Source organism: Giraffa tippelskirchi, chromosome 4, assembly GCF_054371585.1.
Source record: "Giraffa tippelskirchi isolate mGirTip1 chromosome 4, T2T-mGirTip1v1.2.pri, whole genome shotgun sequence".
Taxonomy (NCBI): domain Eukaryota; kingdom Metazoa; phylum Chordata; class Mammalia; order Artiodactyla; family Giraffidae; genus Giraffa; species Giraffa tippelskirchi.
In genome coordinates this window covers 133449066-133474252 of record NC_137278.1, presented here as the reverse complement: position 1 = coordinate 133474252, position 25187 = coordinate 133449066, and the positions used below count along the sequence as shown (strand labels likewise).

The 25187-nt window shown below is 38.2% G+C and overlaps 1 protein-coding gene across 50 annotated transcripts in view; it reads right to left on the bottom strand.

The window, feature by feature from the left end:
* SENP1 (SUMO specific peptidase 1) overlaps positions 1-25187 on the bottom strand; it is a 61825-nt gene that overhangs the window by 9563 nt on the left and 27075 nt on the right. For 20 of the 50 annotated variants that reach the window (XM_081589054.1, XM_081589067.1, XM_081589028.1 and 17 more), the window contains 10 exons: positions 24274-24328; positions 20125-20163; positions 19041-19125; positions 18662-18817; positions 17504-17635; positions 6649-6852; positions 5533-5612; positions 4601-4685; positions 3990-4085; positions 905-3024 (listed from right to left, as the gene is read on the bottom strand). In XM_081589054.1, the coding sequence (XP_081445180.1) occupies positions 2962-3024; positions 3990-4085; positions 4601-4685; positions 5533-5612; positions 6649-6852; positions 17504-17635; positions 18662-18817; positions 19041-19125; positions 20125-20163; positions 24274-24328 (995 nt within the window). In that variant the 3' untranslated portion in view covers positions 905-2961. Of the gene's footprint in view, positions 1-904; positions 3902-3989; positions 4086-4600; positions 4686-5532; positions 5613-6648; positions 6853-17503; positions 17636-18661; positions 18818-19040; positions 19126-20124; positions 20164-24273; positions 24329-25187 lie in introns of those variants that run through there. The other 30 variants (XM_081589069.1, XM_081589037.1, XM_081589070.1 and 27 more) reach the window with 5 other exon arrangements.

Genomic DNA, 25187 nt, shown 5'->3' with positions numbered 1-25187 from the left:
GAAGTTGACACCACAGAGAAGTATGAAGCACCTCATATACAGAGGAGTCAATTTTCACACCTGCCAGGCTAGATGACGAAGTACTCTTGCATTCAACCCTAAACAGGGCTCCAGGGAGCAACGGTGGGTCTCAGGGGGCCCAGGTGACAAATGGGATGGAACTAGTCTTGAACCATGCATACTCAAACGGGCACGAATGGTCTTTCTCTGTATAGGGTCCAGAAGTGATTGGTGAAACTATGGTTTCTACTGAAGGTTACATATCTGGCATCTAGAGCTTATCATCCATCAATGTTCCTTTTTTTAAGGGAGGTAGGTAATTACGGGGCTTCCCTGGCGGCTCAGTGGTAAAGAACCCGCCCGCCAATGCAGAAGACACAGGTTCAATCCCTGGGTGGGGAAGATCCCCTGGAGGAGGAAATTGGCAACCCACTCCAGTATTCTTGCCTGGGAAATCCACTGGACAGAGGAGCCTGTACGGTCCATGGGGTCACAAAGAGTCGAACATGATTCAGAAAGGAAATAATGACAAACAACAAGGTAATTATGAGCACTGGGCACAGGAGAGAGGGGAAGATTGGAGAAAACGAAAGTAATAGGCTTTAGTTTAAAGCAGGTTAAATAAGATGCTGATAACATGCCCTTGTCCATGGAAGGCAGGAACATCACATTCCTCCACCCTCCCAACCCAGTCATCAAGGCCCACCCTTAAAACAAAGAAGAAAGTTTCCAGATGCTAGTTCTGCTCTTCTTGGGCAGCTCTCTGGAAAGAATGGCCTCCACTATTGGTTCCCACTCTGGACCCCAGTCTGTGTCTCAGCCTGGCCCACTCACGGGGTGGTCTCAGGATCACTAACTTCACCTTGTACAAAACTGTATTGGTCAGAAAGCGGGGCCAAATTCAGACAGGCTTAACAATTCCTTATATATTTTTCAAAGTGCTTTTGTTGCATGTTTCATTTTCTGCTATACATGGCAATAAATATTTGTTGCTTTGGTCTGTACAAAAAGTCGGTGAGAAGGTAAGACAGATGTTATCTAAATGGACAAACAATAAATACAGAGAACTATCTTGTTCTGAGTTCCCCAGACAATAGCAAATGTGCCTGAAAAACTCAGGTCTTTTGATTCATGGTCCAAAATCTATACCATATTGCCACCTTTCAAGTTGTCACTTCAATACATTAAGTACCAAGAATCAATGTACAGGAGTCCCACAATGAGCCTGCATGCCATACCTTTCTAAGAGAATGTGAAAAGTCCCAGCAACTCATATGTAGAAAGCTATTTATTACCTACAGAAAACACCAAAAAAAAAAAAAAAAAAGGAAAAAAAGGGGGGGGAAAAAAGGAAGAAAGAAAAAAAAAGAAAACAAACAAAAGGTGGTCTTCCCCCCAAAGGCAGGCAGTATGAAAAAGGTAGGACATCTAGTTGCTGGAGTGGAAACAGTAACATTCAGTTAACAATGGAATATTTAAAAAAAATAGTTTTCTTTTCAAATTGTAACCTGTGGTAACACATAGAAAAATGTACTAAACAAGCTTGATATAAAACAGAGTAAAATTTTCAAATAAGCCCAGGGAGAAAGCACAATGTTGGAAAGGATGAGGTACAAGGGAAGAGAAGAAAAGATCTCATACAAAACTACCTATTACAATACAGAAAAAAGTATAAAATGTTCCTATTTTGGAACTTAGGTACAAAATGACACTGGCATTGGATCGTTTCACTATCTAGCCTGAGGAGCGCTCAAAAGGTGGGGGAGATGCTACAAGGAACACAAAAAGAATAGCAGTTTTTCAATCTCAAGTTGATCAGTCCAAATTCCACCCGTTTTCCAGTTGAAAATCTCACCTTCCTCTGTAACCTCTACCCCAAGCCAAAATTCGTCCAGGCCTCAAAATACTCTGTTAGGAAGTCCACAAACACCCTACACATAGGGGCTGGGATCTCTGTGTGCTGGAGCTAAATTTGGAAAATGGTAATAAATCTATAGGCTAAAATGGTGAACACATTCAGCCTTAAAAAAAAAAAAAGCATATCCCTGTGAAATATATATATATATTAAATTCTCTGTGGTTAGAAACATATTTAAACTAGCTAGCCACAGACCAAACTAGACCTGCATTCATCCAAAGCTGGAATTTTATGCTGAAGACTGAGGTCCTTCTTCTTCTTGGTCAGAAGTAGGTAGCAGTAAAAGTGGCGCCTTTGTTGCTCCACTAAACCACTCCCTGGGTGGGTCTTCCCCATATCATGTGTTGTGAGCACATGCAAACCACTGCTTCTAAGGAAAGGACTGCCTGGGACTTTGGGGTCCACCCAGGGCTCACATGTGGTGCCTCAGGAGGGGAAGAAGCTACAGATAATAAAACAGCCTTGTACAGAAGCAGACGGACTTCACAAGGGGCATATAAAAAGGATAAGTCCTGGAGGACGGCCTTTTGCAGGTGCCCCAAAGTCCAGTTTACAGTCACTATCCTGGTGACACATTTTGAAAATCCTGTGTATACGTATGTGTGCGTGTATATGCTGGTGGTTTTCATCCCTACGTTTTTACCCACATCCATTCCTACCTCTTAGTAAGGCCTAACAACAACAGTTTATACGAAACCAAGAGTCCTTCCAAGCTTCTCTCAGGCCCCTAATTAAGAGACTGAGTGAGGCTGGAGCCCTTTGAAAACAAGATGGCAGAACTGAAGAAGTGAAAAGCAGTCTCTCTCTTCAGATTAGGGATGTCCCTCACCCCTTTCACAGCACCAAAGTTTCTTTGCAAAAATAGTATCTGAGATACAAAAGGAAAGGCAGATGTGCTTGTGAGTGCATCTCTCCAGGGCCTGGTCCAGGATCAAGGACTTTACAAGAAGAGAGGGTTGGGAGCAGCTGTCTCCAAGGTCTCTGGCTGTAGACAACAAAGAGCTGGTCCATCACAAGTCCATGTCTGCTAACTGAGATGGTGTTCACAAGAGCTTTCGGTGGAGGATTTCCCAGACCATCCGCTTCCGGAAGTAGGGCATGTGTTGCTGTACGGACACAGAGATACCTTTATTTTCATTTCTTGCATGCAGACCTAACATTCCTTTCCTTCTTGAGGTTTTCACCTAAAATAGTCTCAGCTGCATTTTTGGTCTTTCAAATTGCTCATTCTTCATTACGCGTGATTTTTTTTTTCCAGTGCTTTTTCCGATTACTATCGCTATTGCTACTTTTCGTTGTTGTAAACCTAGAGGTTTAATTAGGCATTGCCAGGAATCCCCAGGCTATCCTCAAATGTCTCCAAGAATTTTGAGAATGGTGTTTAAATTCAACAAAGTCCTCTGTGTTGAACTTTTAAGAGGATATGGGATCTGAGGCTTGAAAATCAAAACTCACTTTGCCCCAAAAGAGTTAAACGAACTGCAAGAGTCAGCTCAACCCAAGGGCTGTGGTGGAAACTCTAGTAAAGTCATTACTTTAAACAGAAGCAAAGGGTTAAGCGGAGGACACCAAATAAACTATAATCTCTAGTCTCAATTCACTTTGGTCTCCAAAGGACCATGTGGACAGAAATTAACGATCACAAACTGTAAGGAAGACTGATCAGCTGCATAAAGCGAGGGGAAGAGAGCAGCATAACAAACTACATTAGATCAAGGTGTGGCCTGTTCCAAAACTTCACTGCTACCAAATAAAGGGAAACTGAGGAAACTTGCTCTGGTCCCAGTTCTCTGCTTCTTACAGGATTTGAGGTAGGCAGGGTATATGAACAGAGAAGGCTTTCCCATTGGCAGGGATTGCTTAACTACAATATATGATGTATGGTGACCCAGGATGTGGCCTATCATTATCCTTCCTTTTCCTTCGACACGGCACAGGTAGAAACCACCCCGGGTCATGAGCCACAGACTGAAGCAGAGCCCCCTAAGTGGAGCAAATGGAGAGAAAAACATCTATCAGGCAGCCTGGAGACAGGGTGGTCACAGAGCCCCCTCCCAAAGGCTTGGCTTACCTGTGTGAAGTTGATTGGTCTGTCTTTGGTAATGCAGTCAGCATATTTGCAGGCAAACATGCCACAGTCACTTCCATTCATCTGCTGTGGAATTTCCTGAAAGGCAAAAAATAACAAAATGGTGACATCTTTCCAAGCTTCCCTACTTCTTATTTGATTATAAATAAGAACCAAAGGATATAAATTTTCCAGGTTTCCCTGAATTCTGAAGAGATGGTCCTGGTCCCCCACTCAGAACAACACAGGCTCAGAGAGCAAAAAATTCAGTGTCTCAGTCCAGCCTGTATACTTCATGTTTATCACATAGGAGACTATTTGAGATTTCTATGACACCCAAGGGTGTAAAAGCTGGTCTCTCCCACAAGGGCCAAGCAGTCTGCAAACATTTTCTCCCATAGATGAAAGTTTAGCAAAATAGCCGGGCATTTAGAAAACCTAGCTCTTCATAAGAAATACATTACTGATTTTCCCACAGATAGCTTACTCTACTCTATCTTCCCCAGCTGAGGTCAGGCTAAACACTTAGAAGGACGCCAGGGCCCAAGAAGTATACTCCTTTTCTAACCGATACTCCAATCTCAGGATTTCCATCTCATCAAGATGAAACGTACCTGGCTTTTCTTGCTGAAGAGCTGCCAGCCATTGGTGTCAAACTCTTTTCTTTTCTTGTCAATGCTTTCTTGCTTCAGATATTGCCTAAGGTATTGGGAGAGAATGAGATGAGCTTGGGGAGCTGCCACTGCAAGAATGGGGCTGACAATCGTCAGGAAGAATTTTCTTCTGACGTGTCTAAGGAAAACAGTATATATTGCTGGACAGGGAATCTTTAGAACTCCCACAATTCATGCCCACTCTGTCAGCTCCAGAGAAGCAAGACCTCTGCCTTCAATATCCAGGGTCCTTCTTCCTACTGTCACCACTGAGGAACGAGTTTTGAACTTTTCCTTGGTTTATATGGTCCTTTAGAATTCAAGCTAATGGAAGGAAAATATTTCTCTAGCAATGCTGAGGTACGTATTTATTTATAGTCTTGATTCTTCTGTATAAAAATTCAATCCAAATCAATTAATTCACCTCATGGAACCCACCCCCTTCCTGGCCACAGACGTTTTGGAAAGAGAAACAGATGGAATGTAAAGAGATTTGCATTCTGGTTCCCAGTTGAGCCATTAACTAGAAGGACCTGAGCAAATCAAAGTCATCTCTGTGGGTCTTGGTTTCTTTATCTGAAAAATTAGGAGGTTGGGGTAGATGACTTCTAAGTAGTTTCTATATCTATATGTCTATATCCACTCTTTATTTTCATGCACTGGGACAGTAATTATACCCATCAGGATGTATTTTTGGTATTTTGTATTTTGTATTTGTATTTTTGGTATTATTATTATTAAACTTTACTTAGATGGAAAATACCCATCTTAATCAATATAAAGTTTTCCTTCATTAACCACTCCATTGAAGGTATCAGAGAATTGAGTTCAACAGCTAGAAAAACATAACATATATCCAACACCAAACTCTTTGTCTTCAACTCCCTACTTACAAGAGGATTCTGCAAGCTTCATTGTTTATCCCACCCATAGAGTCATAATAGGTAATATTCTTCTTTCTAAAGTCCACAACCTGGGAATAAAAAAAAAAATCTGTGTTTATCAACTGAAGAAAATCTCAGCTTTTCCCTTCCCTGGAACTTGGAACCTTCTGCCAGATTTCCTATGAAATCACGACAAGTTTGATGGATACTTAGCATTATACCATGCTTCATCTGCAGAGGAAAGAACAGCGTGATTATTTACTCAGAACTACACTGGGGGCTGACTTACTAAGTGGCCCAGTAATTGCCCTGAAACTTTTTTCTAGTTTTCAGGGTCTCCATTTGCAACGGAGGCAACAGTGAAGACACAATGTGCTCTTCAGAGAATGTAAATAAAGTGAGATCATTTCCACACATTTTCAGAAAGATGGTAAAAGACTCTAGGTTTTGTTTCTTGGAGAATTTCCTTTTGACTTAATTCTTTTCAAATATAATTCAAAGCAGGCTGTAACTTGTATACTTTTATTAATATATTAAGCTAGTGTACCCAAGTTCTCAGAGTCATGTTTGTGTTAGTTGCTCAGTCATGTCTGACTCTTTGCAGCCCCATAGACTATAGCCTGCCAGGCTCCACTGTCCATGGAATTCTCCAGGCAAGAATACTGGAGTGTGTAGCATTCCCTTCTCTAGGGGATCTTCCTTACCCAGGGATCGAACCTGGGTCTCCCACATTGCAGGCAGATTCCTTACTGTCTGAGCTACCAGGGAAGCAATAAATTATTAAGTATGCAAGGCAAATCATGATTAGGCAGAAAATAATGGTCACAGAATCTTAAGTTGGCAGCACCATTAAGAAGTCGCTTTTTCTCCCCATGTGTTCCTTGCCTTTAGGTTGCTTTGACTATAACTCCATTTTTAAGTATTTCCAGAAAAGGAAATTTCATAGCTTTTTTCAAAGTCTAAGTATCTCCCACTCTTGACAGGGAGTTTCCTAATCTATCCAACTTTCAGATAATTAAATGCTGCTCTTTCAATCATCTATGTAGAACCAGTATTCAGTGCTCTCTGTGTATTCTATTCCATAGACTTCTTTTCAATGTTATCAGTAATGAAAGAGGCACTCACAGCAAGACACCAGTGCACTCCCAGGTGAATAGGCACCAAAAGAATGTCAACAGAAAAGACATCCACTTTCTTTGTCCAACGTTTCACTGCTTGATAACCAGCCGTTTTTAACTTAGGGAAAAAAAAGGTATTAAATGCATGTACACTCGGCAATCCCTTCTCTTTACTTCGCTCCATCAGCATATTCATGTAGAAATTGATGATCTGTGGAAATAAAGTATACATATTAAAATAGATACTCCAGCCTTTCAAAATAGTTGTGTTGTAAGAAGGAAACATAGTTGCTATACTGCACAGCATAGGCTAATTCCCTAATCAATTCAGTTATGATCTCAACACCCAACAGCCTAATAATATCCCTATATCAAATTCTGACTAGAAAAGAGGGGGGCTGAGGTGGTTACAAACAGTGAAAACATAAAAGGCTGATATATATATATATGGTTCAGGATACATATGGGAAGATGTTGGCCACACTTGTAGAAGGCTGAAGATTAGGTTAAAAAAACCTGGAACATGAGGAGGAAGAAGTACTACAAGATGAGAGGACAGGAAGGAGTGTAAGCAGGTACACATTACAAGCAGGAGTTCAGCAAGGCACACATGAGCAGTTCCTTTAGTCTGCTGGGACTGTGCGAGCAATTTAAATAAACTCTGAACTCAAGAGTCTAGTGTTAACAAAAACTAAGATTACTAGTTCAACCCTTCGGTGTAGGTCTCCTGATTTTGCACGAAGATAGAAAATTCTGCTCCATGACTAAAGACTGTATTTTCAGCCTAACAAGTTACTTAGCAGAAGCAAACTGCTTTGGTCTCAAGTAGAACTAAGTGACAGAATACACCATCAACTATATTGGAACAACAGCTCTAAACTTGTAGTAGCTTGGCAACAACACCTTTATCCAGGCAGACATGGATATGCTATAACCTACATTACGTAAGACCTGAAAGTAAAACCACAAACATGAAGAGTCAAGTTTTCTCCCAGAACCTATAAGGTTAGCTGCCTCATATTTGTTGATTCCACTTATTTCTTCAATATCAAGTATAAGTGAAAGAAATTAAAATGCTTGACATGGGAGATATGTTAATGAAATGATGTGTTCGCTAATAGTGACTACATTGTCCACAGTTCCTTTAGGTCTAGGACTCCTTGGTACTAAAGCTTCAAAGTTACTGTGCTGGAAGTTACTGCATACTTATTTTATGTGGCCAGCTGAGGTCAGGCCAGTGTCTGTCAACTACAAGGAATGAATGGGCTAACTGATCCAAAGCTTGGAAATATGACTAAGAAAACAGGCACATTTTTCAGAATGCTTTTTGGGGAATGGGAAAACACCCCCGTCCTTTGACAAATATTTACACACTAAGATGCCAGAGCAGTGAGCTACTGCCCAACAGTAGGCAACTACATACTGGGTAGGCAGTAAGGAACACAGCCAGGAACACACTGGAGCGCGGTCTAGACTAGAGAAAGGGCCTATAGATGAGGATGCCTAGGCAGCTGCAGGGAAACCACATTCACCAAGAAGCAGGACTCTGAGGGTGGTGGGAAGGAAAGTCAAGACTGAAGAAAGACACTGTTTTTCCTGCATCTCTGAAGACAGAGCAATAGGCTCAGGTTGTGGTTGATTCTCTCCCTAGTGTGATGCCCAACAGGTAACTAGAGCTCAGTTATATAAAACAATGATGATGAATTAGGACACAATTAGGATCATAGATTTCTCCAATCCAGGTTTTTAATCTCACTTTATCTTTGAGGTTGATGGTGCTAAAGGATGCTTGTAGGCTTGTGAAGGCAGCCAGGAATGCAGGAGGATCTACCTGCTCAGCAAGCACAGATTTCTTGGCTATAACCTACATCCTCTGGTGAGAGAAAATTAGCAAAAAGGGATTGATTCCTCTGGTATTCTATCCCATGACATTACCCATGCCATGAGGCTAAACCCTTCAATTCAAGGGGTGAAGCGAATAGGCAGACAACCTGTCAATCACCGTAAGCCAAATCCTCCATGGGGGCAGACAAGTTAAATACTGCAACAGGCAATAAGGACTTAAGATGGAGGTGGAAGGAACAAGAGAGATAAGGACAGCCAAGCACATGAAAGCCACAGAGATATATCTCCCCCAGGTGTCCCTCAGAGGGGTATATCTAGGATCATTACTCTGAAGTGAAAAGGGTGACATAAATGAGTGTCACGCTACATATGACTATCCTATTTTTCAGGGGGAAAGAGGGCCAGAAACCAATTAAGTTTAGCTGGGCCTACACAGCCTGAGATGTTTGGTTTCTTATGTTACTTTATTTTGTTATTTTGACAGAGTGACCTATAAAGTTAAAGACCAAGCCAGCTGAACAGGAACAGAGACCTAGTGATCAGGGCACCACACTGAGAACCCCCTCTTCTCTGCTTTAGTTCTCCCTCCCACCAAGGTTTCTCCACTGTGAGGGAAATGGCCTCCTCCAAAGTCAGCTCATTACTTAGCTCTAGGGAGTGATCTGGGCTCTTTTTCATTTGCCCTGCATCCTAGGAGGAGGGGGCTTGGTGGCCTCACTGTTCCCTCCCATTAGCTGAGGATGTATAATCTGACATCTGAAGCAGAATTTAGATCCAAGTTTCTCTCCTCAGTTTTTCAGCTATTTCTCAGTCCAAATAAGGAAAACTGCCATCGTTCAGCCAAGATACAATCACATCAAAAAAAAAAAAAAAAAAAAAAACCTAGAAGTTAGAAGAACAAAAAAAATCCTACACATCATCTCACAGAGGAGGGCTAAAGATGAACGAAAAAGAAATGAGAGAAGGGATCACAGTGTCTAAGATGAGAGAGAAGCAATGATGGTGAGAGCAGTTGCTTGTATTTTGTGACAGCAAGGGTCCCTCCCCTCCTGTGGTAGAGTCTTTCTGTATATGGGACTCTCTTAGTTCCAGAAAATCTTGAATTCCCTTCGGAATTGGGGACGAAGAGTAACAAGTCTGCTTGTCTGTGCCTACTGTTTGTCTTGCACTTGCCACTCTTTTGGGGGCCCACACTTGCCTCTGCTTGCTGCAATCCCTGGTGCCTAAAGAACTGCCTTTCCTGCTGCCTTCACAGCCTTGGCAGTGAGCGTCTGCTTGTCTGTGCAATCCTGTTTGTGGGTGGAATGATTGTTTATGGTGTCTTTTTCCTTTGTGACTTTATGTGAAGAGCTGCCAGGCTAAGCTGAAAAAAGTGTTTCTTTGAAAGAAAAGTCTACAATGTTTTCAAACTGAGGACTCAATCCCTTGCCTGTATGTTTCCACAATGACACAAATGACCACTGCTATTTGTATCCTCCTTCTCAAGCAGTAAACCAGCCAAACTATTGTTTTCTCACGCACTGAGAAGTAAACTACATCACTAACAGTAAAGTCTAACTTTTAACCCTTCCCAATTTCACACACTGAACCCTTACAACAGACTTTGGAAAAAAGTATTCTAAAAGTCCTGAGCATGACAGTGTTCTGAAGCAGAGATCAAGATAACTTTTAGGAAAAAAAAAAAAAAAAAGCTGTTTTCCTACTTTATCCCTCCAGACTTTCCCCTCTACCTCCTCATTCTTATTTTTAAATTAGACTTATCCTTGTCAAGCACAAAACCCAAAGGACTAACTCAGCAACAACCTCTGAATGTTATAAATCAGAAGGTCACTCACTCCTAAGACATAACCTAATAATACTATAGAAACCAAGGTAGCAGACTTAAGGGAAGCTCTGAGTTACGGCATCCCTCACTGTGCCCAGGACTTTTCTCAGATGCAAATTAAAGTAACGAACGATTAAAATTACTGTGCAAGTTTTAGAGAAAGACAGGCAGCGTCTATTTTTATGGAGTCATGACAACCGCAATTACTATTCTCCCTGTGACCTGACATATAATACCTAGTTTATCAAAAGGACTAGTTCTATTAAGAAACACTTTAAAGAGGTGATCTATAATGATGTGGAATTGTCCAATAAGTCATGTTAGAAAGACTACACTGTAACTTCCATCCTGATCATTAGCATATGGTAGACTCCATCATATTCACTTAACTAATTTATTTCATCTTGTCTAATTTTCTTTCCTTCTGACTCAATCAGTTTTTATTTCCTAAGAAAAATCTATTTCCTGTGCTAGGTTTGTCTACTTGAGCTTAATGTTTTATAAGCTGCTTCTTCTCTTACTGAGCATCACTTACATTTAACATCTCCTTGGAAGCAATTAATAATTGAGACAGAGGTGTTGAAATCTTCAATAGTAAGTATGAATTTGTGTTTTTTCCCGTTCCAGTTTTTTAAGTTTTTAGTTCGTGTATTTTGAAGTTCTGTTATTAGGTGCATACATACTTAGGTTGTTACTCCTTTTGATGAATTTCCTCCTTTACCATTATGAAATATCTATCACTGGTAATATTCCTTGCTCTGAAATCTACCAGTGTGATATTAATATAGTTACTTCACCTTTCCTTTGTTTACTGTTTGTATGGTATATTTTTTCCACCCTTTTAATCTATATGTGTCTTCACATTTAAAATGTTTTCTGTAGACATATTTTTAAATCTAATCTGTAATTTCTGCCTTTTAACTGGAGGCTTATACTGTCCAGTATGGTAGCCATTAGCCAAATGTAACTCTTGAGCACTTGAAATTTGACCAATTCAAATTGTGTTGTAAGTGTAAATGCATTGTAAGTGTAAAATACATATATTTTAGAGAAGGCAAAATATACCATTAATAATATTTTAATATGTATTACATGCCAAAATAACATATTTTAGATTTATTAGGTTAAATAAAATATATTATAAAAATTAGTTTTACTTGTTTCTTTTCTTTTTAATGTGACTATTAGAAAACTTTAAATTACATATACGGCTCACATTATATTTCTACTGGGTATGCTGGGTTTGGTCATTTAAATTTAATGTACTGAGATTGTTGTTGTTTAGTCATTAAGTCACGTCCAACTCTTTGTGACCCCATGGACTGTAGTCCACCAGGCTCCTCTATACATGGGATTTCCTAGGCAAGAATACCAGAGTGGGTTGCTATACTCTCCTCCACAGTATGTTCCAGACCCAGGGATTGAACGAGTCTCCTGCACTGACAGGCAGATTCTTTACCACTGAACAACCAGAGTATTGACATGGTTGGTTTTAAATCTATCATCATGTTCTTTTTGTGTCTGTGTCTCATCTGTTCTTTGTATCCTTCTTTCTCTGCCTTCCTTTGGATTGAGTATCTTTTAATTGCATCTTATCTCCATTACCAGCTTCTTAAAATACCTCTTTGTTTTTTACTGGTTGCTCTAGGATTTATGTCTGTAACTTATTGTAGTCCATCTTCATAAAACATTATACAACTTCATATATTGTGCAGAAATCTTAGACAAGTACATGCTTTCATTTTCCCCCTCTTTTGTGTTATGATTATCATATATTTTACTTTAACATGTTGTAAACCCTACATTATTGTTGTTTTCTTTTTATTTGACTAGTCACTTGTCTTCCAGAGATAATAAAGGATGAGAGCATTTCCACTGCTCTTCATTCCTTGTGTAGATTTAAACTTTCACCTCAATTTTTTCTTCTGCCTAAAAAATATCCTTTAATATTTCTTAAAGAAGTCTGCTGGTGATGAATTCTTCAGCATTTGCTTGCCTAAAAAAGTATAGCCATATTTCTTCAAAGATATATTTGGTGGTATAGAATTTAGGTTGATGATTTTCTTTTTTCTTCAGTGTTTTTTTTTTTTCCCTTCAGTGGTTTAAAGATGTAGCTACACTGTCCTCTGGCCTACGTGGTTTCTGATAGATCTTTGTTCCTCTGTATATAATATGTCTCTTCCTCTGGTTGCTTTATTTTTCTCTTTATCAGTGGTCTTTAGCAATTTGATTACTATATATTTCAGTATGTTTTTTCTCTTACTTGGGGTATGCTGACTTTCTTGAATCTGTCAGTATGCTTCCAAATCTGGAAAATCTTACACCATTATTTCTTTAAACATTTTTTTGTGATACCACTTATACCCCATCTTCCCTTCTGGGACTTCAATTACATGCTTAGACTTGATACTGTCCCTGAGCTCACTAAGCTCCAGTCATCTTTTTTCAGCCTTTCTTCTATTTTACTTGGATGGGTCACACTGCTCTATTTTCAAGGTTACTAATTTTTCCTTCCACAGTGTCTAAACTGTTAATCTCATCTCATGTATTTTTAATATCAGATACTGTATTTTTCATCTCTAGAAATTCAGTTTGGATCTTTTTTTATATTCTCCATTTTTCTCCTCATAATGTCCACTTTCCTCTACTTACCTGAACATGTGAAATATTATTTACGGTATCTGTTTTAATATCTTTGTTGGCTAATTCTAACATTTTTTTCTTTTCTGGGTATTTCTATAGTGATTGTTTTTTTCCCCTTTGTTATATTTTTCTTCTATTTCATGCCTGGGAATTTTTAATTAGATGCTAGACTTTGTGAATTTCAATGTTGTTGGGTTCTGTTGTTACCAGAATTTGTTGTATTCCTTTAAATATTGTTGGGTTTTATTCTGTGATACAGTTAAGTTACTTGGATCAGTTTCAAGCTTTTAAGACTTGTATTTAAGCTTATTACCATGGGTCCAGAGCAGCCTTTACTCTAGGGCCTGCCTTTTTGGCCCCACTCTTGAGGCAATGCCCTTTTGAGGAATTGCTCTTCAATGCCCCACAACTCTTCTACTCCAGCTGGTTGGGACATAAACTATTCTTGGCACCTGTGTTAGCTCTCAGGCTTGTTATGATTCCTTCTTTCTGGTGGTTCTTTCCACAGCCACTGGTAGTTTCTTGCCATATATGTACAGATCAGTACTCAGCCAAAGATTCCAGGAGGACCCTCTGCACATCTCTGGAGCTTTCTCTTTGTTCAGCAACTTCCCCACCAGTATTTATCTCACAAACCTTAGCCGCTTTGGCCTCCATGAACACTGTCTCCTCTACTCAGCAAGACTGCCAGGCATTGCCAGGTTTTTACCAGTTCTCTCCCTTCAACACACCACCCCAGTAAGCTGTGGGAATCATAGGTTCATGCTTTTCACTTCCATCCTCTCAGGAATCACTGTTATCCAATGTCTGAAAATTATTGCTTCAGGTGTTTTATCTACTTTTCTATTTGAGAGAATAAATCTGATCTACTTTATTCTATCATGACCAGAAGATGTCAAATTTATTTGTATGCCTAAATAATTTTCACGTATTTCTAAATTTATCTGATGCTTTATAAAACAACTATTAGGCCCTCTAAGAGCAGAATTGGCAGGCCATAAAGAGAAACACAAAGCCTAAAGTAGTCCTCACTTCAGGATCATTAACCTAAAATCTTAGAGTTGGATTCCATAAGTTATTCAACTCTATCTTCAGGAAATAATACATAATTTCTACTGTTTGTTATTTCAATTGACATGTACTTAAAAGTACTTCCTTTTGTTTCTTAATTGTGACTTTCAATCTACTTTTGCAACTAATTCCTCCTCTTTTTAACCCTGTCTTCCTTCCCTTTATTAGATATTTCTATCACTAATCACCAGACCTGGTATAGAAATCTCCATCTATATGTTCTCACCTTTCTAGCCTCATTTTGTAATTCTTTACAAGGCAGCCAAAGTTCCCACATTGCAACTTTGAGAAGTTTCATTTTCTTACAGTTAGGTACAATGTGAATCCTGTCATTAGTCCTTTGAATTTGTATAGAATTTAGCTATTCACTTATATATAAATCCATTCGTGCAAATATGTTGGAAAGCTTATTGCAAGAACAGGCACTGTGGCCTACTCTTCTTTTAGAAAAACGACCAGAGAAAGAGTAGCCTAATGGCTATCTGTACGTATCTCAAATATAGGACTTCTTTTTTTTTTTTTACTACACACTTATTAAAATGATTAAAATCCAATAAAACAAAACAAAACAACCTGATTACACCCATTGCTGGTAAAGACGTGGAAGAAGAGAAACTGTCATTCATTGCTGGTGGGAACAAAAAATGGTATAGTCACTTTGGAGAACAGTTCATCTGTTTATTACAAAGCTAAACACAGTCTTCCTATATGACCCCAAAATCATAGACAATTAAGTTTTATAATGATTAACAATCTTCCACTGATCATTTATAAAACACAAATGCCAAACTTAAAATAAGTAAAATACATAAACAATATAGGACTTCTTGATTTTATTTTCCTTATAAGATAAATCTGATCCCTTTCATTTCTAGGATTTTATATTGTCTATAAACTGTCATTCACCTTTCTTGGGAGAAAATTTTAATGAAGTCTATCAAACTGACATGAGAAACAAAAATAAAAGAAAGGCTATTAATGAAAATATCTATTTGAGGGAAGGAGAACAGAATTGAAAAGAGAGCAAACTACTTGCAAAATATTGAGGGTTCACAATTCAGAAACAATTAAGTATTTCAAAATGAGTGTGAATACTTAAGGATATCTACAAATTCCCCTTCAGAATGTTATCAGCTTTTTAAGGGCAGTAACTCTGAAAGTGTGAGAAGTGTGGTACTTTGAAAAGGATGCTTTTTACAACAGTTATTAAAGTACTTATTAAAATAGTTATCATCATCATCATGGACATGTGAACTGGCACCTGCTTTCAAATTTAACATTATTCTCAAATGAACTGGCACCTGCTTTCAAAGTTAACATTATTCTCAACTCAGAAGACAAGGACTCCTTACAAAAGTTATGGGTAAATGTGGTAGAGATAAAGTAGACAAGGAATCTTTCCTTCTCCTTTTCTCTTCTAAATAATGTAATTTCCATTAACTTTGCTTGCTAAAAATCCTCTGATGCACCCAGGGAATGGAAAATATGTCCTGATGAATGCTGCCTCTATAAGGGAGCTCACTGAGGTAACTACCACAGTATATATAGCAAGAACTCAGCTCATATCCTGCTCACTGCTGCCCCCTAGAAGTTTTTGGATAATTTACAACAAACAAGCTGCAATCCCAATAGAATAACTGGGTCTTCCCCATTTAAAAGCAGCAGGGAAAAATTGGCAAAAGACCTCACATTAATATCTTCAAAAAAAAAAAAAACTTAATTGGTGGATATTTTTGACTGTTCTTGATTTTCATTTTGCACTTTGATTTGGTGAGCTCTTTTTTTCCTGTTATTTTGACCAAATGTTCTAATACCACTATTCTGGGCCACAAGAAGAGCTGTTTCCCGTAAAGCAAGATGGTATCTCAAACCATGCCTTCTTTACTATTCTTGGTCAAGATATTATTCAAGGAGTGATGAACTTCTGAAATTTTATCTTATAAACTCACCAAAGGCAAACAGAATGGGCTAGTTCAACAAACCCCACAGAAAATCAACCTACTGGACATGACCTATCGCTCTAAAATTCTCTATATCTAATCCTGAAACGGGATCCAACTTAAGATTCTAAGGCAGTATGATATAACAGATAAGACCCAGTGCTTTAGTCTGAATCTTGGTTTGCTATTACAAAGTCGTAACTTTGCAAGTTTCTTAATCTTTTTATGTCTTATTTCTTCATCTATTAAACGGAGATGATAAAACTATAGCGTCCATCTCCAAGAGTTGTGGTGACTATGACATGAGGAGAACACATAAAACACTTAGATTAGTACCTAACATGAGGTAAATGTCCAACAGATGTTTGCCAAATGTTAGTATTTGGAAGGTCATAAACATAAAGGCCAAGGTGCTGGTATCTAGAATATTTGGTTTTTGTTCAGTTGCTAAGTCAGGTCCGACTCTTTTGTGACCCCATGGACTGTGGCTCGCCAGTACATGGGATTTCCCAGGCAAGAATACTGGAGTGGGTTGCTATTTCCTTCTCCAGGGGATCTTCCTGACCCAGGGATTGAACCCGTATCTCCTGCATTAGCAGAAGGATTCTTTACTTCTGAGCCACTTGGGAAGCCCCCTAGAATATCTGCCGCTGCTGCTAAGTCGCTTCAGTCGTGTCCGACTCTGTGCGACCCCATAGGCGGCAGCCCACCAATCTAGTGCTTACTATATTGAGTATCTAAAAAGTTTCCATAGCGATGAAACTTGAATACACCCAAGATTTTAGGCAGGAATGCTCCTAGTAAGGAGGCAGGTACTTAGGAAAAAACCCCAACCCAGTTCTCTTCTTTTGCTGTGAAAATATCCTTCAGAAATAAACAGGCTCCTACAGGTTTAGGAATAGGACAGATCAGTTTGAAGATTCTAACGCAACTAATCTACGTAAAATAATTGGAACACTCAGGAGCCAAGAGCCATAACACCTTTTAACTTAATACCTCAAATATTTAATAAAACTTCTTCAATGTCAGTTTAAAAAATATTCATGTACAAATGTAGGCTATTTTAGAAAGCTTACCACTCATAACCTAAATGACCTAAATACAGAGAGAAAGGGTAACAGAAATGGATTCCTACATGGAAATCCCAAAGTATTCCTTCATGCTGTAACATGGTCAGCTATTAAATATTTGCTTAACAAAAGATGTGAACTGCATGTCAGGTGCCTTAAAGAGAGTAAAAATACCAATGAGTAAATGTCCTCTCTATCAGTATCCAAATCTTCGATACATAAAAAGGTAAATCAGCAGTTCCCAGGCATTAAGGTATATAAAAAAAAAATCACTTGAGATGTTTGTTTAAAATATGTATCTCTACAACACTGCCTCATACTTACTTAGTCAGGAAAATGGAGAAAGCTATGACAGCTGATTCTGAGCAGGTCATCAAGGGCCACATTTTGAGAAACAGTGAAATAATGCCTTTAATCTGCACTTGATGTTCACTTTCTATTTTAATATAAAAACAAGTGTGAGATTACCTCATCGTTGAGCCAGTTAAGGTGATTTAGAGTTTGAATATCTTTGCGTGTAATGGTCAAGCGGAATGCTTCACTCAGAACTTCATCCTGGTTCCCATTACGAAATACATTCTTTATTTCTTTCTCCATTTCCTAGGGAACCAAGAAGTGTCAGAGATTAGGCATACATGGCCTTGGACATATCAATTTCTCATTAAGCCCCATGCAATCCCCAGACTTACATCAACTATTTACTCCTAACATTTTGGTTTCTATTCCTTCCAGTAATCTGATTACTTCCCTCCATCCTAGCTCTTCCTTCCTTCTCTTTTTTTAGCACATTTCAGACCCTTATTTCATATTATTCCTTGAGTCTGAAATAACTGTTATCAAATTTCCTAAGCCCATAAAAAGATCTAATTATATATCTTCAGTCCAAACAATTTCCTGAGAAACAGAATCTTTCTCAAAGGTAATAAGGAAGTAAAGGTAGTGATGTCTTTTAGACACATTTTCCCAGAAAAATTTGTTTTTTTTTAGTGTAAAAATGTAGAATTCAGCACAACTATAGTGTTAATAAATGTGTTATAATAAATGTGTTATACTCACCAGCTATATGACATGTTTTCAAACAGAAGAATGAACTAAGAAACAGATTATTTTTAAAAGTATGCCAACTTTTATGTATTTTCCAAATTTTTATACTGAGTTTTTATTACTTAAAAAAATGGTAAGGCTCAACTTACTATTTGATGTAAAAGTACTATACATATGCATTAAGTAAAAATGCATATGAAATGAAACAAATTTACTGAATGCTTTTTCACTGAAATCACTGCAAGTCATGCACAATTCTTTCCTGAATTTTCAGTAATTTTTTAAAAACAAAGCCAATATTGTTATGCAATACAAATGAAAGCAGGAGTATGGAATACAATTTAAATACCAGGTGATCTATTACTTTTTTTTTCCTGTCTGTTTTTCGGCTGCACCGCTCAGCATTTGTGATCTTAATTCCCTGACCATGGATCGAACACCTTGTAGGTGGAAGTACTCAGTCTTAACCACTGGACCGCCAGGGGAGTCCCTGGTCTATTACTTTTATGTTTGGAATTTGTCCAAAGAATTCTCTCTAAATACAACACTTGCCAGTGTAGGAATTTATACTATATAATTTACCTCTGTAATTTCAGGAAATTCGTCTTCACTGTCAGTTAATTTATGACCTTTTTTTCCTGTTTCTTGGGCGATCGTGACCGGGATCTCCTTTTCAAGAGGCACACGAAGATGCAGTTCTACTGAATCATGTACTGAATGTTCCTGTTCCTGCAGTCTCTGCAAGACAGACCTTCAAAATAAGTGGAGTACAGAAATCTATTGCTTGTCTATGTACACTGAGTAGGACTAGCTGGACAGACCACGAACACAGAGCATAGCAAGGCTATGCTACCATACTATCTTGCAATTCAACAGCTTTGATTCCAAATCCAGGTAACCTTCCAAAATTAGTTTTAACTTGGATGTGCTATTCATTTATATCTCAAAAAAACTTTTTTACCTGGTTTTGAAGCTGTAATGCCAGTGCCTTCTGCTCTTCAATCTGGCGTAATCTTTCCCGTGCTCGAGAATCATAAACACTAGTTCTAGGAAACAAAAAATGCAGACCACTCGCTTAGCATCAAGAACGTCGCTGATGCACAATGAGCATTAAATATAAAACTCTCAAGAGAAAAAGTCTAAAACCCTTATACTAACCTATCACCACACTTGCTTTAAGACGAAGTGAAACTACATGGTATTACTGAAATTACCTTCCTATTTTTTTGAAATGATGTAAATTATTAGTTTGTCGCTAAACATGAACAAGTGACTTTTGTGGATATTTGTAAACGTATAGTCTTTTTTTTTTTTTTTGACCATGCTTCTAAAATTAAGGAGAAAGTGAAGCTTCATTCTGGAAATCCAAAAATGAGACTGAACCCCAAAGATGAAAATAATACAAAAGATGTGGGTTCCATTGCTGGTTGAGGAACTAAGATTCCACATGTCAAGTGGAATGTCCACAAGTTCCTGGGACAACTAGGTCCACATGTCACAGCTACTAAGCCCACCTGCTCTGGAGCCTCATGTCAAGGGTAGAGAGCCTTCATGCCACAATGAAAGATCCCATATGACATGACAAAGATCTTGCGTGCCATAACTTAGACCCGATGCAGCCAAATAAATAAATATTAAAAAAAAAAAAAATTAACCAGACCAGGGGATTCAGATAACCAAAGTGAGTCACTGAAACTAGAAACTAAATCTTCAGTGATTCTTCAAACTCCAGAAATAAATGTTAGCCAATAAATTAGTTTTATCAATATGAAAATAAAGGCATTATTTTCCTTTCTGTTTAAAGCTAACTGAAATATTCTTCCAATTCAATTTAGTTTCAACAATTGTTACAGATTTAATAAACCTGAACATAGAAATGTCCCAACTCCAAAAAACTTTTAAAACTCAGTAACTTAAAAGTTATTTTATAAATAAATAGGAAATTTTTACTGACTAAAAATAGGTAGCAAGATTGGCTAATCGATTTCTTCTAACTGAAAAGAAAGTGATGAAGAGGCAAAATAATACTAAAAATAATTACTTACAATTCTTTGATCCACAGCTCTGCCTGGAAAAAAGTAGGACTATGGGCAGGAAAAGAAAAATGTGACAAATGAACAGGAGACTTAGAAGAATATAAAATATTTTCACCAAGAAAACCAATCATTTAAATAGTTTATACAAATGCTTTAGAAGTATGGGATAAATAAAAGGACCTAAATTACATAAAACAATTCTAACTGGGAAGCAAAGGAAAACAAATACATGAGTCATTTGCACACATACAGTTAAAAAGATGACCCAACACTCAGCAGAGAAATTAAGTTTAGCATGCTCCTTACTTATAAGAGAGACCAACATGATGTGAAAAATACATCATTTATCAAGGTAATATATTAAAACTAGAATGTTCCTCTTTCCAGTGAACCAACGTGGATAATCAGCAATACAACGCCCTTCCAAAGATGAGAGACCGGTTTTATTCCATGCAGCTCTTGTTGACAACCCAAGGGAATAATGCTAGCAGAGTCACAGATATGCTATCTGTTCTAGAGCCTTTTTGCTCTTCTCAAACTTTCTTATCTCATTGCTCATCTCCCCTCTAACTGAAGGAATTCTCACACAACCAAATGAAAGGCAAGTGAGCACTTTTCCAAAGAAAACTTTCAGATATGCAGAACAGGTTAACAGAGTGTCAAACTGAAAGTTGAGAGACTGGAATTTCTTAGAGCTGCCCCTGATTAGCTTTGTGACTTTGAGCAAGTCACTTCCCTTTCCATGGGCCTCAATTTCGGGGTTTGTAAATATGGAGATGAGAGTCCCTTTCAGTTTTTAAACTTCTACAATCTGTCCTGTAAAGGCAAAAATAAGGGCTCAGAGGTAATCCTTTGCTCTTAGCCTAACTTCTGAGAATCAGTATTCCCAGTAACCCTTAGTTTTGGGGTTTAGTGATAAAAATGCTGTTCTATTACCTATTCACTGTCACTGAGGTCAATAAGAGGAGAACACAGTAGTGAACAACTGATGTAACAGCTAAGAAAGAAAGTCACAGCGATCAGTGGAAGCACTGTGAGAGACTACTTACTGTATGACACTAAAAATAAATGAACGTGAGAACACATCTATTGCACAATATGACAACATGACAAGAAATCACCCAGAATTTCACGGTACTGGATCATGCTATTCAAATCTGCTCCCCGTGAAAGTGAAAAAGAATTCTCCAGGTCAGAATACTGGAGTGGGTAACCTTTCCCTTTTCCAGGGGATCTTCTCAACCCAAGGATTGAACCCAGGTCTCTTGCATTGCAGGCAGATTCTTCATCAGTTGAGCCACCAGGGAAGCCCAAGAATACTGGAGTGGGCAGACTGTCCCTTCTCCAGCGGATCTTGCCGACCCAGAATTCGAACCAGGGTCTCCTGCACTGCAGGCAGATTCTTTACCAACTGAGCTATCAGGGAAGCCCAATGCTCCCCATATAAGAATATAAACTTGATGAGGATAGGAATTTTTGTCTTTTGTATTTACTACTGTATCCTCTGTACCAAGAATAATGCCTGAAACATAGTAGGCACTCAATATTTGTTGAATAAATAAATAATGTAAAGGACAAGCACTTCTCTTTAATGGATCAAGGTATCTATTGGTGTAGGAAAGCAACACACAGAAGGAAAAGCAAAATCCCTTTGCTTTTCAGAGACTATATATTACTTCCCATATAACTGATGCAATAAGTACCTACTTAGTGCTTTATGTACAAAACTCTCTTCGGGAGGTTTTACATATTGGCGAAGCCTTATGATAATCCTCAAATTATTAAGCCTCAATATAATGTGTAATAGGGAAACATTACTTATACTGTACAGAAAAGGAAACTGAGTTCAAAAGAATAATTTGCCCTGGAAGAGTCAGGATTAGAAACTACTGCAGTCCAATCCCAAAGACTGTGCTCTATTATTGTGAAGTGTCTTCTAATAAACCAAAGCATTAAGCCACAATGGCGATGATGAATATTTGGACTACTTAAGAGAGTATTTCAGGCTTTCTAGGAAATTAGTTATTTAACAAAGATTTATTTACTAAGTACTTTTAATGTGCCATACACTATTATTGAAAGCAGGTGGCAGTGCGAAGATATTAGTAACACAAGGTACAGAGACAGAAGTACTGGAGGAAAAGACTAATGATATCTTGAGAAGCCAGAGAAATGTCCTGAGGAAAAAAACAACACCTGAGTCAGAGTTTAAAAAGCAAGATAAGAGTGTAACAAGTGGACAAGGAGAGAAAGCAAACTCCAGGCAGAAGGGGAAGGGGTTGGAATGTATAATGACGCAAAGGCATAAAATGCATGGCATATTCTGGGAAATAAGGGCAGATCTTCATTGCTGGAACTTAACTGAGAGGCAGTGGTAGGAGATTAAGAATAAAGAGCCAATCAACCAAGCCTTGAGAGAGCATGCTCCAACTGTGATAGACAGCATCATCCAATGAGCCTCACCCAAGACTACTTATCCATCTCACTATTCAGTCATCAGTAAAAGAAACTCTCCATAAAGGAAAGACAGACTCAGTAAAGAAGAACTGAGAGCATTCATTATCTGAAATCAACTTTTTCCCAAGAAAGAACACCTATTTTTGTGCATACATAAGTGTTTTATCTATAAGTTTATCTTCACAACAATTCAATAGTAAGGTATTAATACTGGCATTTTATTGCCAAGGAAACTGAGGTTTAGAAGAGTAACTTGTTCAAAGTTACAAGAGGCCTGGAAAAGGCAAGATCAGAACCCAAGTCTAACTCAAAAAATCCCCAAAACTATAAAGAATCTAAACTGTAAAGTCTCCTTGAGAAACTATACTAACTAGAGAATATTTTTTTTTTTGAGAATACTTTGAAAATATCTAAAAAGTTCAGAACATACTGGGAAATTGCAAAGATGTAGGGGAATTGAGATGAGAAAGAATATCTTATTATCCCTAATCGTCTCAATGGAAAATTGATACTATTATTATCCTAGCAATTGATTGCTAAGGCCAGATATGGCAGACATAGCAATCTAAGTATTAACAGTAACCTACTGGATCACAGAGGAAGAAATACTTGGTACCTCTCAGAGGGGTTAAGTTTCATACAGAAGACCACACCTGAACTGAGACTTAAAAGATAAGAAAAAGACTACTGAGAGGGGGGACATACCAGGCAGAAGAAACACTTCACAGATTCATGTGAAAGTATGAAAATACCTATCATCTTGTAAGTCAGCATATAATAAAAGAACCCAGTATTTTGCACATGGCTTCTTCTCTCACCTCCATTGTGTCTCTCCTTAAATGTCAGCTTAGCAGAAACTCGCCATGACCATCTAGATAAATAGCACTCTCAATCCCCAGTCTATATATTACCCTGCTTTATTTTTCTTCATGGTACTTATCACCACCAGGTATACGTATATTTGCTTATTTGTTATTATTTGTCCCCCATCCCTCTCTTTTGTTGTTGTTTAGTCACTAAATCATGGTCAACTCTTTGCGAGTCCATGGACTACAGCATGCCAGGCTTCCCTGTCCTTCACTATCTCCCCGAGTCAGGTCAAATTCATATCCACTGATTAGGTGATGCTATCCAACCATTTCATCCTCTGTCACCCCCTTCTCTTCCTGCGCTCAACCTTTTCCAGCATCAAGATCTTTTCAGTACAATTAGGATGTAAACTTCTTGAGAGTAGGAACTTCATTTTGTTAACTGCTATTATCTCCAATGTCTGTACCAGTACCTGCACCCCTAGGCTATCAATAAATACTTGTTAAAGAAAAAATGTATGACAGGAAGCAAGGCATGTGGAGAAGTGTTGAATACCGTACTAGGAGTTTGGGCTTGATTCCACATCTTATCAGCCACTCTTGAGGGAGTTTAATGAATGATTAGATAAGCATTTTAGAAAGTTCACTCAGGAGAATTGAAGATGGACTAATGAACAAAAAGAATGGGTTAGAGAACATGGTGGAAAACGGCATGAAGAATAAAACGGAGGTTGGAGGAAAAAAGATCAATTAAGAAGTTATTGAAATAATTCAAACAACACATAAGAGAGGTCTGAGTTGAGGCTGTTTTATATTACTTAACTCTTAGTGAAGAAATTGTGATTAAAGAGAGGGAAAACAATGTTAAGAATGTCCTTTAACCAAAGTTTACCTGGGAGTTGGAATCTGGGAGTCTTTCACTTTGAGTAAAATCACAGAGTCTGATCCTAAACAAAAAACACAAGAGCCTATCATTATTAACAAAATTCCACATGGCTGTACCTTCTAGATGTCTGTAGCTTAAGTTCCCATACTTTGCTATATTCTATTTCCATTAAAATAACACAGCATAAGGATAAAGGCAAGATGGAAGAGAAAGACAGGCAGGTCCATTTTCACTTAGCCACACATAGGGCTTAGTGAAGAGCCTGTCTCACAAAAAAAGCCAAAAAAAAGTATATATGCCCTTCAGCATCTTCTCCTGGGCTGTGCTTGTTCCCTGTGCTTCTTCCTTCTATTCCCGGGAAATAAGAACATGCCAAGATTTCTCAAAAGTGTTTAGTTCATGAACCAGTATGAGACTGAACAAGGTGCAGGAGGGAAGGGGAAGGAGGAGGGGGAAGGAAGAAGGAGAAAGGGGAAGGAGAAAGGGGAAAGAGAAAGGGGAAGGAGAAAGGGGAAGGAGGAAGGGGAAGGAGGAAGGCAGAAAGAAAGAGAGCAACAGCTATGTGAGAAGCAGCAGAGTCCAAACAGTACAAATTCTAGCATTTATTTTCTATTGATAAAGGTAGGAATCATGTCCTTCTAAAGCACTATGATTAGAATCTCATTTAGAATATTTAATAAACGGTATAAGGAAGTAACTAAACCATTCAATACTGTATATTTGTTCCAGTTTAGTTGTATCTAAGCATCTGACATACAATAAGTGCTTAAGTTTTTAATATAGTTCTCAGTGAATCACCTCACAAAATTTTAAGTTTTTGTGAATTTGTGTAGCCATATAACGATGTCACCAACAATTTTTATCCCCAAGTAAGGCTTTTAAGAAAGTAAGGAATAGATTAAAAAACTTGTTTTAAGTTA